Source organism: Brachyistius frenatus, unplaced genomic scaffold (genome assembly GCF_029030835.1).
Source record: "Brachyistius frenatus isolate BFR_SWC_R1_liver_20210118 unplaced genomic scaffold, ASM2903083v1 Contig_13, whole genome shotgun sequence".
NCBI classification, from domain to species: domain Eukaryota; kingdom Metazoa; phylum Chordata; class Actinopteri; family Embiotocidae; genus Brachyistius; species Brachyistius frenatus.
Genome location: NW_027210612.1, coordinates 3,619,572 through 3,640,896, shown reverse-complemented (window position 1 = coordinate 3,640,896; position 21,325 = coordinate 3,619,572). Strand labels below are relative to the sequence as shown.

The following is a 21,325-nucleotide window of genomic DNA, read 5'->3' as shown; positions in this document are numbered from 1 at the left end:
TATCATCTTTCTCTCAGGCACCCAGAGAGTACAATGTTATGTGAAGATGTAAAGTGTTGAGCCTCATTTACATATATGTGACTATATGCTTCATGTAATAATTCACCATTACACAAATCCCCTTAAGCACGAAACCATTTGAGAGGAATGTGGCTCCTCTTGCAGTCTCCCTGCTTCCTTTGAAGACTGCTAACTTCAGTGATTTCTTTTAATCCCCTCTCCCCCCACAAGCCTAACCCTAAGCCTTCCTATGGCTGCTACTTATGGTAGCGTATGCCAAACTCAAAAAGAAGAGCGCCGACTACTACAGAGGGAGAGGGAGATGAAGAAGAGAGGAGGAACTAAAGAGGTGTGGCTGACAAGTCTAATTCTATTTCCACATACGGCTGCCTTCCAAATTGATTTACATACAGCTCAGTGTCCCTTCAGCTTAGCCTTGGCTGTGGTGGGTGCAGTGGAGTGTACAGAGCCAAGCCAAGTCAGAGAAAACTAGGGAGAGACAAAGATGAGGGTGGGAGGAGTGGAGGGAGCAACACAGAAAAATCCCCTGAACTGCAGAATTAAGGGAGTGCCTTCCTTCAATCTACTTTGCTGGGTTTGTAAGAGTCATCATTTGTGCTTCTCTTGGTTACAAGGACATGGAACTGCAGCCTGTAAAAATACACAAAATCATAAAATCAATCTGGTCTTTGCAGATGAAAGTAAATTGTATCACTTTAACTGTATCATCAAATGTCCGATCTGTGTCCAACAAGGTTGTCTCATTGAAATTCGAGGTGTCGGGCCACAGCTGTGCAGCTCTACAGAGGATCAATGGTGCTTTGATTTTGCCAACATCAACATGCTAACAATGACAGTGCTAACTTGCAGGACAGCTAAGCATGATGAGAAGGTCATTCGTTTTGCCCGTGGGGACAAATTTAAAATTTGACCTGCAGATGGAGGTCGATGAGACATCAGGGAAACATCAAACTTATACAATTCATCCTCTGGGGGGAAAATAAATGTCTACCAAATTTCATTAATTCCATGTAACAGCTGTGGTTAAATTTCACACTGAAATAAAAATGCCTTAAGCTGGAGTATGAAAATTTTCTTTGTCATCATTGGGGGAAAAAAAAATTCCATCATAACCTTTCAGCATATTGTAATTCAAGTGGTCCGAGTGAACACTAGACTTCTGCACCTCCTCTTGGCTCTGTACTCAGGCTTAAAACATCTAGCCCTTTATAAGGAGTTAAGGTCAATCGCAGGACATTTCAGAGCGAGGGTGTTCTCATTAACCTTGTGTTCAGACTCAAATTCAAGGTGTGAATATATGTCTGGCTGCGCTCCATGCAGAATAGTTTCCAGTCGTTTCATCTTGATAGGAGTCGACCTTTTGGTTAATTTTGAAACTAGCAGCCTTTAACCAATTAGTACGGACCACAAAATGCACCAGAACTCGACCATTGCTGCAACTGCATTTAGAAAATAACACTCAACGTCAGCATCGTCGTAATTAGCCACCCACGCTGGTCCCTGATTGTGCGCCCGTCAAAGTGGTTGCGCGAGCGACAATGTGATCAGGGTTTCCAGACTATAAACACAGAGAAAGAGTAAGTGAGAAATAGTCTGGCACAGCCAGGCTACGTTCCTATTGACTGTTCTCCAAATGCAGATGGTCCGCTCCGATGGGGAGCCCGCACTGGCTTTCGTACGCACTCTGCCGCCAACACCAGTACCTCCGGGCCGCAGGGACTATCGTTTAGGGGGGAGGTGGTGAAGGAGACCAAATCACCCAGTCAGGAGGAAGGCACAGACTGGAGGGGTGTTTTTGACCGTGACGCCTGTCCTGAAAGGGCAACCGACGGTGGCGGCCGGCAACCATCTCCACCAGGGAGCGACGGGCGCAGGCGTCCAGAGGCCGAGGCAACGGCAGATGTTGTGCGCCCCAGGAGATCTGCACGGAAGCCGCAGGGAAGCGCAATGGAGGGCCAAAACTCTTCCAATACAAACACTCCAACAGGCAGCAGATGAATATCAAACAAGCATGCTGAAGGACCAATCTTATTTAAATACGGACTGACCAAGGCAAAGATACTGTAGCTCTCTAATGAGTCAAGATCCCTCTTTGCTTCGTGAGAAGTCACAGAAAGTGCAGCGTGTTCACTCGTTAATACATCTGCAGCGAGTTCACAAAGATCCATATGATGACACTTCCCCCGAAACAGCAGTCAGAGGGATCACAGGGAAGAGAAAGAAAGAAACCCAAATCCTGAGACACTCCTACCAAGTTTGTTTTGCAGAGATGAAAGACAAAGAATGGCCCTACAGATACAAATGTACCAATGACTCTGTGTTTGAGTGGTCAGGCCCACAACGTACGAGCTACAGCGATGACTATGAGCCATAACTTGCACTCACAAAAGAACAACCTGTCTTTATACCATTCAATCACCAAGATTGTGCACACTCGTTCAAACAACTTTGTCCGCGTCCTTCACCACAAGTATCATGGCCGTGTGCGAGATGTTGTGCCTGAGGCGAGTGAAGTCATCACATCAGTAAAATAAACCACAGAAACAAGACTCCCTGCGCTAGAAAGCAGAGGTCAGTGATGAATCACGCTGCGGTGATACAGTCAGCGGAGGCAGTCTCTCTCAGACACTCTTAAAAACAACAAAATCACAGGCAAAACATGAAATATCTGATGACAAACTCCAGAGACATTTTCCTGTACACGCCACATGACTGACCATATGATTTCCGCTTGACCTGTGCGCGTATAAAATGAAGAATGTAGGCACCATAAACGATAGTGTATGGGGGTTGACAGAAAGTAACAAGGAGAAATGATAGTAAGTGACACACTGAGGTCGGATGATGTTTCTCTCCGGGGCATCGGAGGCAGCTTGTGGTCAGTGGCTGATGGGAAATGGACAGCACCCCTCCAAAAGGAGATACTTTGATGACACTGATGTACTTCAGGTATCCGTATTGTGGATTGTACCTGATCACTCTGCTGCAGTCGAGTGAAAGGTGACTCTATTGCTATAGACTCCATGTGAGAGTCTCAAGTGCTCAAAGATGACTGGAATCAATTTCTTTGCTCTGAATATGCCTTCCTCCCTCTGACATACAGTATGATCTTTATATCTCCGAAGAGTTTTCATTTTCTTTTATGACTTGGCGATGGTAACCTTATCTGTTATGCTTCCAGATGTATTCCTTCTTTTTACCACACATTGCTTTTTTTTTTTTTTTTTTTTTTAACCACCCATTGCTTTTTTTTTTTTTTTTACCACCTATTGCTTTTTTTCTTTTTTTTTTTTTTTTTACTAGCACTGCTTTTTACTACCATAGAGTCTTAAAAAGTCTACAGAAATAATAAGAGAATTTTGATAAAAATGAAAGGCTGCAGGTGCAAAACAAGGATAAAAAAAAAAAAAAAAAAATAAAAAAAAAAGCTTTGGTGCAAAGCCGCAAACCGTTTTAAACTTCTAATGAAAGTACACTGCTGCTTGGGTGTGAAACGTTGTAATTTGTGCCGAGGCTATATCACTGTTATTATTTTCCTTCGGTTGTGAACGGAGCAGCGTCAACCACCGAGGCTAACAGCAGTGAGGCACGGCAGAGCAGTCAAAGAATGAACTGTTTCATAGCTGCTGGCCTACACGTCCGGAATATTTAACACCATAAAATGATTCCCACACTAAACATATTTTTCCTCGTAACCGTACAACGAGCATGATGTCATATTCCCTCTGCTCCCTTTAAAGGGAATAGTTTGTCAAGTCAGTGGGAGGGAACATGCTCTCATCTACAGTACAGTAAGAGCGAGCCCTGAGCATGAATTCAGGCCAATTGCCTAACTTCTCTTTGGGTACGGTCAGCTGGTCTACTGCAGGCTCGCCTTGTCCATCTTGTGTAAAATTAGCCTCCAGCGTCCAGATCCTCTCCACATATTGCACCTCCGAGGCTGTTTGTTGTAATTAATGCTCCAAGCTTATGCAGCTAAACATTAGACTGATGTTAATGTGAAATGTGTGGCTAAAGGAGCGCATGAATTCTTTATTACCCAAACAAAGGGGCACAGAATATTTCTGGGCACCAGATGAAGATGGCACAAGCTCAAAATGCCTGGAGGTAACATCAGCACCACTAACAAGCAGTGAACCATAAGCTCTTTATATCGCAAGCTGTTTGTAAAAATTTGCCCTTGATGGCTGAGCACTGAATACGCGCCTGATCAATGCGGTAACTGAGGCGAACTAGTGGGAACGCTCCTTCAACTTCAAGCGCTCTCTGCATTAAGAGGGACGTTAATCAACTTTCAAAGGTTCAACTGATAACTTTGACTATTTAACACTCGTATCCTTAGTTTTCATTTTGATTTCATTGTTTCTGTCAGCGGTGTCAATTCAATTATGAGGGCGAGTCCCCCAATTGGAGGGTTTAGTGTGACTGTTCAGCAGCTGACTGGGTCGGCTGGATGGTTCTTGTCTTTTAATGGGTTGATGAAAAAAATTAAAAATGAAAGAAAACATGTTTTTATATTACGTACAGTGTTTTGTTGCTGTACTATTCAATATTTCCTCGATTCATGTCTCCGATTAAAAAAAATTTGCATAAAGTATAATTTACAGTTGATGTGAGTAAAAAAAAAAAAAAAAAAAAGTAAAAAATCTGAAATCACTTTGTAGCATCAATAAGTAGCCAGTTAATGCTTCTTAAAACAGTTTCCAGCAAGCCAACGGCACCAGTAAGAGTCAAACCTGGAACATATCCAAGTATATTCTACAGAGCTTTATGTCAACATTATCCTTCAAATAGTGCAGGGATACGAAAAGAACCACCTAATACCGGAATTATCCTCCAGCTGACAAGATTTTCTAAACTCAATCACTACAAACAAAAAAATGTAAATTGCCACACAGGAAATGATTTCTTTTGCACAATTTTCCACAACAAAACAACAAGAGGCAGTTTAACCTTCTCCAATGTTGATCTGCATACTGAAGCAGATAGTGTAGATAGCAAGTGCGTGCAGAAGTGTCATTAAAATTTGTGAGAAAGAAGTTCCAAACAACCTCCGGAAATAGTTTTTGTACGCCTGCCCAGAACCGAGATGCTTTTTTTATTTTTTATTTTTTGGCTTTTGTTGTTTCAGTATTTCCATCCATAACAAGCTACAAACCGGAACTAATGGGAGACTAGGGATCTTCAAGAGAGGTGGTCCATTATTATTCATTGAAAAAGAGTAAACAAATGCATAAATGTTAATGTCAGAGGGTTCCTATCTGTCCAATTAATCTACGGTGGTTCCCCTGGGCAGCCTCATTGTTCAGCCATACTTTTTTGTCTTCAGGGGAAATATGCAATTAAGAGCTGAGCAGAAAAGACATTAAAGATGTCTTTCATTTTTCTTGCTTTTTATTTTTTGTCTAACGCTGTCATTGCTTTCTACCCCCTCCCCCCACCCCCCCCCCCAAAAAAATATGAAAGAACTGCTGCATATCACCATGAATCAGATCCTGCTCTTCCACATTTTGAAATCCTAAAAGTTGACATGCAAACAACTTGAAACTTCAAGATGAAATGATCCCTCGTGCTGCATAAGACAACTGCTTTATTCCAACACATTGCTGCTCCAGTGACTGAACATGTCCCAGACCATCATCTCTCTGGTCCCAGACCATTCTTCCCCTCCACTTAAAAAATGTCTCTCGTCATTAAACCCTCTCTTTACACATTCTTGGATGCTGCGCTGATTCTCCAATAAGATAATAGCATACAATCTGTCATTCTCCAGCCCATTACCCTGCAAACATGGTGGAGATGGAAACTTTCAGTCGGCACTGCTGTATCAGTTAAAACACAAGGATCAGGGTGAGCGAGCTGCCACTGAGGCTGATGCAGTGTAGCGCGAGTCATCATGCTTGCTGCGTATTGAGTGGGAGATGTCAATTATTTGACGGGCTGTGGGTGGTAAAACAACAAAAGTGCTCTTAAGTTAATCAGAGCTCGGATTTTGGGCTGTAGTTGTTCACCGATACCCATCGAGAGTGTGAGCAGCGTGGAGCATGTCAGTGTCTACAATACATTTACTGCTGACCACAGGATATAGAAGTCATAACGCCACCGGTCTCTGAGCAAGGTCTATAAACGGGTTACAAAAGCTGTCGCTTAACTCGAGGAGTCCAAGCTCTGCAGTATATCTTAAAAGATGTGAGGGAGAAATAACCTGAAAGGAGAAACCGAGTTTAAAACAACTTTGGTCTTATTTTTGTAGGTTTGGCCGTCCTCTCTGTTGGTTATAACAACATTAAAGTGACAAAGTTCATTTTCTAAACCTAAAAAGTTTGTGGATTTAGCTACAATCTTTCATTAATTTCAAGTATTCAGCTTAATTTTCTGGTCTGTATTTTTCAGACCACTTCACCTGACTTTAAGTGTCTTTACTTGAAATTATTGATTAAACTAAGTTTCTGTGGAAGCTTGTTCAGTATGTTAGAAGACTTCCCAACCTGCATTCTATGAGAGTTCAAATTCCAGAGACCTTTTTTTTCAGTTTGAAGAAAATATACGTGATGGAGACGTGTTGTATGTCTTATAAAGGAAAGTCATGGTTGTTTCTTTTCAGTGTTGTGATATCAATGTTTTTCATTCAACTTAAAATAACCATTTTATTGAGCTTTTTCAGGTACAGTAACTTAGTTGGGTTTACGTTTTCAAAATTCATAATATATTTTTGAACAAATTCTTCAACCAAAGTTTGGTTCTCCCACATTTTTAAGGCAAATGTTTTTAAATTAAACCATCTTTCATTTTTACATCTAAACAAGATACTTGTTTTACATCTGTCTGATCATTTGACCGCTTGTGTTTTTTTCACTGTCAAACATATTATGATTTACATTTAGCTAGATGAGTAAAACATTGTCATAATCAATAAAGAAGTATCAGAACTAAAGTTGTAATAAAGTGGAATTATCTTTAAGAATCCACTTGTAGCAGTTTGAAAAAAAAAAAACACATTTCACAATTAAAGTCAACAATAAATATCAACAATAACTGTGTCATTTTGTATATTTCCTGTGCCTTTCCCCCCCCAAAAAAGATCATTATCACTTTCAGTAATCATTTACAGATTTTTTTTTCTAAACAAATAAGCAGCAGTATGTTACTGCATTTTTCCCACAGGTTTCTTTGTTTAGCTAACTGTGCTGCTGTCGTTGTGTTATCGAATTCAACATGGACTCTGGAGTGACTCTACCATTGCTGGGAAAAAAAAAAAAGAAGTCACCATAATGTAAATCTTTACACGTTAAGGTGTTAAATGTTAGGTTTAGGTTAGGCAAGTAGTCGTGACGACCAGGAGGAAGGTATGTCTCCAGGAAATGAATGCGAGTCTGTCGCGAAGTGACGGACGCATGACTGTGTATGTGCAGGATGTTTGTTAACACGTCCGGTCCTTTGAACCCGACTGCCCTCTTTTCACTAATAAAGCCTTCTGTCACGTTGTGCCAGATTTCTGATATGCACACAGTATGATATGTGCATGGTGACATGCGTGCGTGTGTGTGTGTGTGTGTGTGTGTGTGTGTGTGTGTGTGTGTGTGTGTGTGTGTGTGTGTGTGTGTGTGTGTGTGTGTGTGTGTGTGTGTGTGTGTGTGTGTGTGTGTGTTATCTTTACCCGACACATATAGGTGATAGAGAAGCAGACTACAATCTGAATGGATCTCAAAACTACATGATAACTCCAATCTAAATTACTCCGGCTCAGCATCAGCACAAATCTCAATAATCCCTGTAAGCGGTATCATACATCACCTGTATGAGCAGAAGGCACGGTGAGCGCTACTGGTGGCATTAACCACATCAGATAAACACCAGAGAGAGTGTGAAACAGCTGCGGAGCAGTGCTGTCTCGGGCTGATCTGTCTTTATTTCTCACGGGTCCACTACAATTGACCCATTCTCCGCGCAATGCTGAGATATAGAGGAGGACATGAATCATACGTGAAGCAATTTCTGCTTTGAAAAGGATTTCACATTGAAGCTTTTATGGCTAAGGTGTTTGGAAGGTTGTGTGTGAAACGTGAATACGGTCCTCTTCACTGCAGACTGATTCGCCGCCCAAGGAATTATAATATGATGATAAACTGCACTCTCATGGCTGCACCTTGTCATAGACAAATGTATGGAAGTGCATGATAATGTTCAGATTACACATGCATTTTATTATCCTGAGAAATCTATGTACAGCGAGGTAATGCAATCACTCACGCAGCACAGTCTCTAGGTTGTCTTTCCCTGCTGATGCAGATAAATGATGCCCGGGATAAATATGGATATTATGCATCATCAACATCTGTAGCCCCATTCCACCTTATCAAAAACTCCCACGCAAATAATCGATTTTCTGCCCACCTACACCAAGGCAACAGTTAATTCCACTGCCGCCACACTGAGTCTATCAGAGTCTAATGTAAAATAAAAAGGAGCGCTGCAGCCTTTTTTTTTTTTTTAAGGAATTTGTGAACAAGGCTGCAAATGCATCACCAGTGTGCTCCTCATTTGGAGGCTCTCAGAAACAAGAGAGCAAAATCGCTTACGCTCGCAGGATCCTAATGTTCTCCTCGCTAGCACCCTTGACAGATTGACCCACTCTCTGTTCACTGTACGTGAGCTTAAAAGCTGCTGGGAGATGTTCCACTCTGTTCTCCCGCATGAATGAGAAATGAACACGTATAGTATAGTACGAGAGAAAGTAATGCAAAACGCAACCCAACCATATGGGCTTAGTGCCGTGACAACGCTCTCGCCATCCTCTCTGCTGCGGTAGACCCCTAAAAATAGGTCTGTAGCAAGAAACAAATAGATGATGCCATGTGCTGACATACTGTATTAATGCATTAAACGGTTTCACTGAAAGCACAATTACAGCGATAACTGGCACACGTACAATTTTGGCAAATTATTCCCGACTTAATCCCCATCACGACAACAACAGTTTTAGGATGTAGTATTGTAATAAACAGACTCTAATAAACGATACGCGTGCAGTATCTAAATATAAAGTTAGAAGTATGAGATTTTCTTTAACTTGTCTTTATCTTTAACTGTCACTTTGTCGAAAAACTACCATGACACTGGCCTCCCCCACACATTTTTATGTCTGGAAAATCAATCACACTTTTAAGGGAAAAGGGAGGCAAGGAGAGAAAGTGAACCCAAGATAGGGCGAGACCTAAAGAGCAAAAAAACAAAAAACCTAAAGCTATGAGCGAGACTTTGAGCCAGTTTGGCTCTGATCCCACTGGTCAAAAAACTACCACTCTAATCTTTTCCTCAAGCAACACCTGATACTACACTCTCTCCCTCTCTCCCTCTTTCTGCATCTCTTTTACTTATTGTCCTTCAGGACTGGGCAACTTTCCCCAAGGGCGCGCTGCATTATCCACAAACGCCTTGGCCAACTAATTAAACATGGCAGGAGGCAAAAATGCAATTACTATGTGCTCTGAGCTTAACAGAAACTACAACTACAATGTCATCAGGGAAAAAGAGGTGGAATTCAGAATCAGATCGATTCTCAAACAGACAAGATGTGTGTTTTGGGATACTTGTCTCTGCAAACATGCATTTGGTGTGAAAGGTAAGCTGGAGCTGATCTGACTGCCAAAGCATTTTATTTTCCAGACTGAAACTGACAAAAAAGCCTGCAACATGTGAAGGACAAACAGTCACTGCAGTTAACCTGTAACAGCAAGGGAAATGGGCAGCTTGGCTCTGTCAAACATTAACATATTTAACCTTCCAGCACCCCTCAAGCTCAGAAAATAAAATCAAATTTGTTTAACCCTTTGAACCACTCGTCAAGGTGTTTAAAAGGTTCCTTCAAGAACAAATCCCAAATTACACCATTTATTGTAGCCAGAACCTGTAAAAATAAAAGTTTTTGTCAGACTATTTACATTTCCGACAGTCCTTGAACTCATCATTTGCACCAAATACTGTCATCAGGCAAAATAATCTGATCTGGGCATAAAATAGTGGTATTTCATCAAATTCACTCTATTCTACATTTCTCATTTAAAGTGTCACAAAAAATGTATCATTTACACAAACTAGACTCTCTCTCTCAAAAAAAATAATTCTGCAAACCTTGAATGACTCACCTGAGAACAACCGACACAACTGACAAATATTCAACACATTTTTGACTGAACTGCAAGCTGCAGCACAGACGAGATAGAACGGAGAACACAGAGTCAGGTCTGTTGAGCTTGAACTTTACATGTTACCTTATTTCATTATTTATGACATTTTAACCTTGTTATATTGCACAAAAGACAATTTTGAGTTTTCCCTACATCTAGCCATGATTGTGTTGTTGACACGGAGGTGCAGGATTTGCTGGTTCAATGAAAAATCTCTGTGATAAGATATTCTTGTCAGCTCCTGGCTATTGTATCCGACAGAAATACTGTATGAGAGTAGAAACAATCTTCTCATCCAACTCTCGGCCTGAAAGCATACATCTCAAAATGTGGGGATATTCCTTTAAATGATTGAGGGGCCTCTCCTTTTTTTTCTTTTTTTTTTTCCACACAGTGCTGTTGGCAATCGAAGCCACGTTACATTCAATGTGCGAAACCATGTTGTAATCTGGACATCCGCTTTTATCTGCTGTACCGCATCATATCGGCAAATCAGAGAATACCTGGCACACATACTGAAGCGAAGTGCAGATAATACAAACACCTTGCGGGTGACTGGTGTTTAACGTTGTAATAATGCGTGAATTGATCGCGCCTAGTGCAACAAAATGTCTTGGCATCCACCGGAGAGTCACACGGCGACTTGGCATCCGAGTCCAAGTACACGTATTGGCACTAAAACAACGGCCCGAGGTCCAATGCACCCCACCGGTGGCTTTGACAAGGTCTCTTGTTGCGTGGTGACAGAGAATCTGCTCAGTGCAAACATAAGCGCGCGCGCGTGTGTGTGTGTGTGTGTGTGTGTGTGTGTATGCGCGCGCGGGAGGAAGGGGTAGGAGGAGATAACAAGAGGAAGGGGAACAGAAAAACCTGAATAGAAACAGTGAGATGTGACAGAAGGAAGGAATCACAACAACGTGATCACACATCTGCAGGAACAGAGGAAGTGGGAGTGACGGAAGAGTCGCTGCGAGAGGCGGCAGAAGAAGAAGGCTGTCAAAGTGCTGTCAGGTAAAATTTGCTGCCGCTCAACATCCGGCATCCATCTAGTTTCTGACCTCGCTCAGTTCATTAGGTCAGCACATGTTTATTGAGACTGCATGGAAACCCATTATTACTGACTCGTTACACATGCAAAATTCCCTTTACAAGCCATCGGAGCTGACAGCCAAACAAGCGGGCGGCCAATTCTCCTCCGCGTAAATAGTGTGGCTGAAAAACAACAGAGCCACACACAGTTCAACTTACCTCGTTCTCTTGACAGATCCAATTAAAGAGCAAAAGAAATTGCGCTCTCGCTTTGTGTGGCCTACGATTCTCCTCATTGAATAGACTTGGTAATAATACACCACCTGTCTGTGGTGCTGCATATCGAGAGAAATCTTGGCATTGTCAGCTGTGTTTTTGAAATGGAGTGCATCTTCTTTCCCATGGAAAACACACTGAGGATGTTGCTATGGGGATTTTTGTATTTTTTTTTTTGTGTCAAAAACATAATGATGTTGTTTAGAGGTGACCATGTGTTTCAAAAGGGTTCTTTCCTCTTTTCTTTCCTGCCACAGAAGAATGAAAGGAAATGTTCTCACTGGGAAATGCATGGTCTTGTGCAGAGAGCATTGGTGTACGAAAATATCCACCTTATTGTGTTTCAAGGAGAAAAGCTGAAAAAAGGATATTTCCATGAAAGAAACCATAGTTGAATAGAATGGAAGTGTATTGTCTACCTACATTCAGTAATATTAACCCACATGTACAAAATAATAATAAAATATGCTTCTTTACAATGTAAAAAAAAAAGAAGAAAAAAGAATATAATTGAGGCTATGTATTTGCACAAAAACTGTGTTTGCAGTTCAGTTCTTCACATTATGGGACATTTTAATGTAATTGTATTCACTGTGGAATGTAATCTGAAGCAGTCTTCGGAAACTGCTTGGAAAAGGGCCGGCACTTTAGCAGGTGATTGGATGAACCAACTATCTATCAGAGACTAACTTCACTCAAACAGATTGTTGTTCTTGGCGATGCCACTGGGATATAACTGCCTCAAAAGAAAACTCTATATTAATATACTGTATCAATCACGATCAGAGAGGTTGGCCTTCCTAACACTGCCTAATACAAATATCAATTGTCTGACAATATTAATAAATAAGATAAAATAAAGTAAAGTTGGCCTCATTAGGAGCAGGCGACTTACTACTGACCCCGACAAGGTTGGTGCTTATACCACAAAAGGTCCCAGGGAGGTAACAACAGCACGCAAACACGCACGCACACACGCAAACACACACTGGGATCTCGGTGCCCCAGACAGTGCTATTGAAGTCTTTAATCAAGACTAATGTGGAATGTCCCGTATGACCACCATTAATCATTTGAAGCTGGCCAACTGTGCCATTGATCAATGCTGTACTTCAAAGCAGCCGCTGCTGGCAACAGTCTGCACGTCTGTCCAGCTCTGTTCGCACTGTACAACACCTCCAGCCTTAGATATTGTATATGACACGGTCACTGCCAGTGCTCTTAAGAAAATGGGCAAACATACTCTCCATTTAACAAATTTAAGCGAGCAATTTTGAATTGACTGGCAAATGGAAAACAATATGTAAATATGGCATATGAAAGAGGCTGATCTAAGTCACGTTGCAATGTGCTGCTCAGGTACAGAGCTGACAAAAAGCCTCAATCAGAACTAACAGAGTGCCAAAGTACGAACTCTTACTCTGAACTGACTTCTTGCTCGTCAACGTTCCCTAACAGGAACATTTTTTAACTGAGCTTTGCAGAGAGCTGTGATGACGGTCCTAATGGTGCAAAAGTGAAAGTGAAAAGTCTGCGACATAAACAAGCAGCTTGCTCACCCATGCTACATTTTTGTATTCAGAGAGTCTGATCCTCGTGGCCGGTGAGGACCGCCGAGGGAAATCAAATTCAGTTCAAGCTCAGCCGTTTGTGCAATAAACACTAAATTTACAAGGAGTACAAAAAGAAAAGAGACTCCACATTCAGGCTTTGTGCGCGCGCGTGAAAACTCACCGTCTGGACCTCAGCTGCATCTCTGCCTGATATAGACCTCTCTCTAGGCTTGAAAAGGTTATCTAGGGCGGGCACACACACACACACACACACACACACACACACACACACACACACACACACACACACACACACACACACACACACACACACACACACACACACACACACACACACACACACACACACACACACACACACACACACACAGTAGACCCCCACTGATTTCTTTTCCTAGTAGATCTGTACTTGTCTCGCTGTAGCCAAGTTCTCCTGGGAGAGTGCCAAGCGGCTAACAAACAGGTTATTAATTGGATCTGGTAGTGTGTTTGTATTGGTGAGGACTGAGATCATTTCACACTGGCCTTGGAACAGGTGTGATCTACAGAGGTGCCAAATGGGCTAACTGCATGGGCTCAGCAGACTTAAGAAAAAAAAAAAAAGGATGAGCCTACACAGAAAACCTGCCATATGTCAGCACCAACATGCACCACTTCCGAAGCTCTAGAGTTCTCTGCAGTCAGTTTTAACCACCTCCAGAGCACCGACACTGATTGGTTGCCCCCCCTCTCTCTCCCCCCCATCCTGAATCCACAGTGTATCGCTTGTGTTCCTCCACTCCTGGTTGCATTGATTCTTCCAAACGAAGCAAAGCTTACGTTGAGTTTAATATCCAAACACTAAAAAATAGAAAATGACAGGTGCATCGGAGATCATTTCAGGCAAGTCCTGGAAATGCATGTTCAGAATGGTCATGATTTGGATGAGACTCGAAAGGCCTCTTGGGTCTGAACAACTGCTTGGCTTGTTCGTAGCGACGGCTTTAATTGCTGTCACTAAACAGGACATATGTGTTATGATTAGCCTAAAACAGGCATATCTTGAATTACTGATCAAGCCCGGTATCAGAGCCAATCATGGAAAAAGCTTGAAAAGCTCCTTTAAAAACAAACCTATTTCTGACATGCAGCCCCTGCAGCATTAAACACAAACTGCAGCGTGGCATAAAAAACAAGACGTTGCTACGAGGAATATCCAGGCACGAGAAGAAATCTGCACTGACAGCGAGCAACAGCAAGTGAAGCCAGAAAGGCGACTTTGGGTAGGAAAACAAATTTGTACCACACCTCTGTAATGGGCAGATATTTTGAGTAGGAACATATACACATTGGAAGGGGGATGTCATGTCATGTCAAATATTGCTATAAGAAAAAAAAAAAATCAATAAACTAAAGGCTTCTCTACGTTTTGAACATTTTCTGTCTTGCGCCCTCATCTTTCTTTGTGTCCCAGACGGAACGGATGCGACCTCGACACAACAGACACACGACGAGGTCAGAGACCACCTGTTCTGGGTTGGCTGAACTAGTGAAGCGATATCAGAGGACACATCTGGCCTGACGGCGAGCAGGCCGGATGGGAAATGCAGCGTGCTCCCAGGCTGGTGACAGCCGTTGACGGATGACTCACAGCTGATGCTGAGGTCACTAGAGGTCACATGGCGAACAAGGAACTGGAGGGGTTAGTCGGGACAGTGTTTTTCTGGGGAGGGTGTAAATTCTGGACAGGGGTTTTATATTTATTGAATTTTTTTTTATTTTTAAGTCTGTTTGGCAAGTAACTTGAATTTTGTTAGTGAGGGTTGGCAGAGTACCCCGAGTAATTTAGCGAGGGGAAATAAAACAGGGGAGGGGTGTATATTCAAGTTATTTGTTCACCTGCTCACATAATAGACCATTTGTTGAAATCACCTCTTAAAACTCTTTCATAGTTGTTGGCTATCAAATGTAAAATCGAGAATACATACGTGCATCAATGTTAGTTGATGTCACAGTTATTGTTCTTCATTTTCAAACTCTCACACGGCTCTGCACTTTGAATCTCGGAGGTTGTTTGAGTTTGCTCTAGATTTCCCAGTGACGGAGGTCTGGCTCGTTGCGGATCAAGTCCATCAATTCAGGGTCAATATTTGTATCCCAAGGCGGCAGGGCAAAAATATTATGTCTCCACTCCCTCTGAATAAGAAATATTGGCAGAAACAAGACCCGAATCAGCGATGCCATCACGCTTGTGAGATTGTACATTTTCCCTGGACATGTAACCTGGCCTTTCTTCTGGCCTTACAGCAGACTTTCTTCTCGCTGTATATTCCCACTCTATATGACACAGTTTGTGTGTGAGTATGTGTGTATCTTCATATTTATGAACTCCACATGATCCCTCTCGTTTCACAGTTCACGGTGTTATTCTCTGCCTTATAGAGCAGGAATGAGAGGAGAGGGAGAGCAAAGAAGGGGAGGACAAGCATGTCCTCAGAGCTTTCTTCTGCCTTATTTTTTTTATCAGCTTCCATCTCTCGGCCCTTCAGAGAGACTGAACCATAAAAGAGTCCAATCACTATGGGACATATTACTTTCATTATCCTTGAATACACTATATCATAACCCAGACTCATATAAATTCTCCTCTTGCATATATAACTCAAACCAGCTATACTGGCTTTATCTATTGGCTCGATGTGTGATTAACATAATAAATATCTAGTTTCCTTTGTCTCACAATGAGTACGGAAAGAGAATTCAAATTAATCATAGGGAAACTCACTCATTTTTCTCCAGCAACAGGATGAGCTGTTCACCTTCTGCAGATACCAGCAGCTGGAGTGACGCAGGGTAACTCTGAAACACAAAAAGGTATTAGGAGTGTTGAGGCGGAGCCCGGATTTCACCCATCCTGCCTGTGAATCAGCATTTGTGTGAAGCTTCACACACCTTACTTTGAAACACAGGCTGCACGCAAGGCAGGATGTGGCAAGGCATACTGTGAGAGGAACAGGAAGACAGCTTCCACATCCTTCACTTCCCAAGTCGGTGCACGACACAAAAGAGGGCACGCTGAACCAATTTACCCTTTTTGATGCATGCCGTCATAAAGTGATACCCCTTAAGGCTCTGAAGAAACCAAATCCATTCAGTGTATTTACAATAAATTCTATGAACAAGAAAACAGTCATGTTTAGCATGTTTTGAACGTGGATAGTTTTCACAAACAGAGTAACGGAACAAGACGGACACCTGCAACTCCTCTGCAAGGTGACCAAAGTCACAGCACCCTGCTGTTGTGTGGGAAAACTGCTTGCTATGTGTCCAATGACGTGATGGGAAAAGCCAATCACTGACTCACTTCTTTATTAAAACAAAAGGCCATTAAAAATAATTGCTACAGAAGAGGATAATATCTGCAAAATTGATCCTAAATACTGAATATTTCCTTGTATTTCGGGCTAAACCTGAAACATAAGTTCGGTACAATAGGTTTCTTTTGCAGAAAAACTGTATTTAAATTCAGGAACAGCTATGATGGCTGTGTAATGTGCTGTCACTGATTCATTGCTGCAAGAAGCCAGAAAATGATGGTGATGCAGGATATTTTGCTCACAATGTCAAATATCATTGAGAGATTTAAGCCTCTATCAGATCTCAAAATGGCAATTCCCCCAACATGTAGCTCTAAGACAACTCTACACTTTTCAGAAAATAGTTGTGATCAGAGTGAAGCAGTGTTCTTGCAGCAGGACAGAAGCAAAGTCTTTTCACGCTTGAGACCAATGGTTTCATCAGACCAAAGAAAAAGAAAAAAAAGAACTCGTGTATCACAGCCGGCAGAGAGAAATGTTCAGACATGTGCACAGTGAGGAACAGACACAGGTTCATCATCGGTTGACATTTCAGATGCACTGTGTGCTTTTTCAGTGACATTTCTTGGGACTCCTGACCGATGCCTTTGGGCCAATACTTTGCAAGCTGGTCTGCAGCTCTGTCAGTGTGTGTGTGTGTGTGTGTGTGTGTGTGTGTGTGTGTGTGTGTGTGTGTGTGTGTGTGTGTGTGTGTGTGTGTGTGTGTGTGTGTGTGTGTGTGTGTGTGCGTGCGTGCGTGCGTGCGTATGGAGAGTCTGTGTCACGTCGCCCATCCAGCAAAGACAGCAAGTAATGATTCTGCAATACTTCACGACTCCTTGATAAACTTCTATTGGCTCGTGAAGCTGCTCTATAAATCTGTTATCCTTTCAGCCTTACTGCAATCTCTGATAAGAGAATCACCAGCTGCCCCTGTGGTCAGTTTAATTTGGGAAGGGTTAATTTGTAGATAGCCTACTGTAAAACTGTTGTATCTCCTTAACAAAATTGTCTTAGGTTAGCGGTAGCTTAAGGGAGAGTGTGCCTAACGTAGTTTAAAATGGGCGCATAATTAACTCCATAAAGCTTTAAGTTTCATTCCCCGTGTGACATGTTTGTGATGTTCATGTAATTAACATCACTGGCCTTCTCCTACTGAATGACTTACAGAGAGGAGCATAAGGCTGTACAAAAACAAAACAAAAAGAAAAACAAACAGCTCACTCTCAGATGGCGACTTCCCTGCACCAGGAAAAATGTTTGATTGCTCCGGGAGTTCTCAACACCTACGCATTTCCCTCCTCTGGAAAAGTTTCCTTAAGTTGTGGTGGGGGGATGCCGAATTTTAAACATACTCTTTGGCAGCAGGAGTAAGTGGGACAGACGGCCTGAGAACACAAATGTAGAGGGATTTGAATGGATGCGTGTTTTAATCTATCTAACCAAATTACACAATCTGTTCTGGGGTGACTTTAAGTGGCCCAAGTCTCTCTCAGACTATCAGCTTCCAAAAAAAGCTGAGTTGCAGGAGTACTTGTGTGTCATTCATGTACAGAGGAAGCTTCTATGCAACAAACAAAAGAGGATGTATTCAAAAATAAAGGAGAGGGAGTAAAGGAGGAGGAAAAACCACAACAAGGAACATAACAGGGAGGAAACTGAGCAAAAAAAAAAAAAAAAAAAAAAAAAAAAGGGGGCTTTCTCCTGAAAGAAATCGAGCATGCAGGCAGCAGAGGAGGGAAACGCATACTGCGGTTATGTCAAACAAAAAGCCAGACCTCTTTACTTGGCTGAGTTCTTGGACGCACACTGGCTTCGGCTCAGTTTCCGTCTAAGCCATCTTATTACCTATAAGCTAGTGCTGCTAAATAATGTGGTATTTACCCCGGCTGTGAGCTGGCTGAGAGGTCTGCGCTCTTTGCCCCTCAGCACCAGGGGAACGGTGGTCCCGTGGCGTTGTGGTTTGGCTGCTTCCCCGTGCTGGTCAGCCTTGTCTGGACTGCTTCCTGTGAAAAGATCGTCAGTGCCGATTACTTGAATGATAGAACTTAGCATCACACTACGGACATCACAGCATGCGGACGAAGGGGTCAGCAACGTGGGTCAAACATTGCTCCGTCATATCCTCAACAATTCAAGGACACCAATAACGCAACAAAAGGCGGGAAAGCCTCAGACACATGGCATTATTAAAGATTGTGGGCAGTGTTGCTGGGAAAGAGTAAAAAGTTCTCTTTTGTTCCTGTGATTAGATGTGCAGCCTCATCCCCCCCCCCACCCCAAGGACCTCTGCAACAGGACCACAGCCACACACAGAGCATCAATAATAGATGCTCCCACGCACTTTATGAGTAACTCAGCTTCTGCAATATCTCCACATGGGAATGTTGTTTTAAAAAAAAACAAAAAAACTGGCAGGATGAAATTGTCCTTCCCACCTCTTCTATTTGTTTCAAATTTTTCATATAGTGGGTCAGAAACGGCCACTGCAGTGGGCTGTTTCCTCCTCCTACCCAATTTATCTCAAACACATCATTTCACTCCTCTTTTAAACTCTCACTGTAGTTAAAAGTATCAAAGTTAGAAGCCAGTTATGCTGATTAGCGCAAAAAAACAAAAGAAAAAGACTTTCCATTTGGGAGGAAAACAGTAAGGGCAGTATATATAGCATAAGCACAAGATGAAGCATACTAAACCGTATCAGTGCTTCAAGCTGAATGTGGGAATCATCATCACCCCCTCCACCCCCACCCCTCGGCTCTCTTCTCCCACAGACGACTGAGGCTGTCCCTAATGCGCCCATGGCCTCACTGAGCATGTCTGTATTGTAGCAGGCCCAGCAGGTTTCCTGTGAAGCCCAATGAATGTTACAAACCCATGGAGGAGCTGTGGAGTACAGAGAACGTTAGATGGGTAGGAGGGAGGTTGTTTGAGGTTTCACACTCCCGCCACCACCAAAGCAAAGACTCAGAGCGAGCGCTCCGTCTCCATTTACTGTACATCTAAAGTCTAAGCCTGTTCCCTTAATCCCAGGAGATATGCAGTTAAAGCATCAGTGCGTCTGCATGTGCAACATCACACAGGGTACAGCGAGAGTTCAGTAGTACACCGAGCAGCGATACTACAATCCGACACATGTTGTTTACTCTTCCCCTCGCCTGGAGGCGTCTTCATTTCCAAGCACTTTTGTCTCTTGAAAGTCTGATGCTTCTTATATGTGAAGATGAAACTTGGCGCTGGCTCCTTTTCCATCATAACTGCATTTCTTACAACTTCAAACAGTCTGTGACGGCGGCTGCCCCGTACTCTCAGCGTGGGCCAGACTCCCCATTTATTCACACTGCATAATAAGCTAACAAGGGCATAAAAGGGACCTCCTGCATTTAATGGGATATTTGAACATGTGCCGACGGTAGTTTGTTGGTTTTAGTGGTGCATGAAAACCACGTTAGACAGACTGAGCAGCATGGGTGAGACCACAGGCCGCGGTGCGAGTGCCATTAAAAAAGAGCCATAAAAAGGAAAGTCAGGCAGACGTCTCGTTAATAAAAGACTTTGACACTTCCACTGGTGTCTCTCTGACAAATAACTCGCATCTCTCGGAATGACTTTGCGCTCATTAAGCGGCACAAATTCAAAGAGGAGACAACAAGCCGGGTTGAGCTCAAAATACACAACGTTGTACGATGTGTTTTCTGACCGCGTCTGAGCGCAAAAAGTGTTTATAGTTGTTCGGAGAAGTGTGGTGGAAAAGCCTGCCGACACACGAGGCGGTAAAAAGTAATGAAATGTACAAATAGGGATAACGGTGCTCACTTTCAGATAATCTTTCCTTGAGGGCATTCATCCTGTTACACTTGTTTCGACATACAAAGACAGGCACAAGATGATGTGTGAAGTCGGAAAAAAAACGACAGCTTGAGAGAGAAGTTCAAATATGTGCTTGTTCGATGTTGGACGCAGCCTCTCTAATTCGGGGCTTTCAGATGCTGTTTGATGTTCTGACAAGCACTTTGTTTGAAGCATACTGACCCCTTTAATATCTGACTTAATGAGTATGTGTACTCTGTGTGTGTGTGTGTGTGTGTTTGTCAAGCTTTATGTGTGTACTGGGCCTCAGTACGCAACATCTGTCGCCGCTACCCAAAAAGAAGCATTCCTCTTCAAACAGCAAAGAAATATGACATTCATCGTCATTCTCATGGGCTTTATGCTCTTTGGGAACCTTTTAAATTCAAACTAAAAGTTGGCTTATCCCACATGTTTTCTGGGGAGTATCATGATTGCTACACGGACCACAGTTGTACCCCAATATTGGACACAAGGGAGAATCAGCTGCGGGTCAAACATCTAAAAAAACAAAAACCCACAAGTTCTGTTTGGCAGCTTAAAAAACTCGTCCCCTTCACTCTCTCTTTAAATAACCTCACAAACCAGATCACTTTTAGAGCTAACTCCATTTTCAGGATCCAACAAAGACCTTTTTTTTTTTTTTCTTGCCATTCCACCCCAAACTTTATAACAGATTATTAAGCAGCAATTATGAACTCTTCACTGGACAGAGAAATGATACAGCCAACAACATGAACAAACAAAAATGCCGGCTGCTGGACTCGTTACATACACTTAGTATTTTACCTACTGCATTAAAAGAGGTTTCCGGATGACTTTCACATTCATTTGTACATTTATTTATCTTTCTTGTACATTGTGCACTGATTTTAAGCAAAACAACCTGTAGACAGATAATATGACAATACATCATAGATAATATGTTAAAAAGTGCACAAGTGCAGCATTATCTGCGCTCCCTTTAGACTAAACTAGAAACAGAATACGCTGCTTTTCACTCCCACCTAAAACTGAACCCGCTTAATCAGCAAAGTTATCATGTAGTGCATCT

General features: G+C 42.4%; 1 protein-coding gene across 2 annotated transcripts in view; it reads right to left on the bottom strand.

The window, feature by feature from the left end:
• Nucleotides 1-21,325, bottom strand: part of adam12b (ADAM metallopeptidase domain 12b) — a 77,886-nt gene that overhangs the window by 45,291 nt on the left and 11,270 nt on the right. For both annotated transcript variants that reach the window (XM_069692821.1, XM_069692822.1), the window contains exons 2-3: nt 18,307-18,428; nt 15,852-15,925 (exon numbers count right to left, since the gene is read on the bottom strand). In XM_069692821.1, the coding sequence (XP_069548922.1) occupies nt 15,852-15,925; nt 18,307-18,428 (196 nt within the window). The remainder of the gene's footprint in view (nt 1-15,851; nt 15,926-18,306; nt 18,429-21,325) is intronic.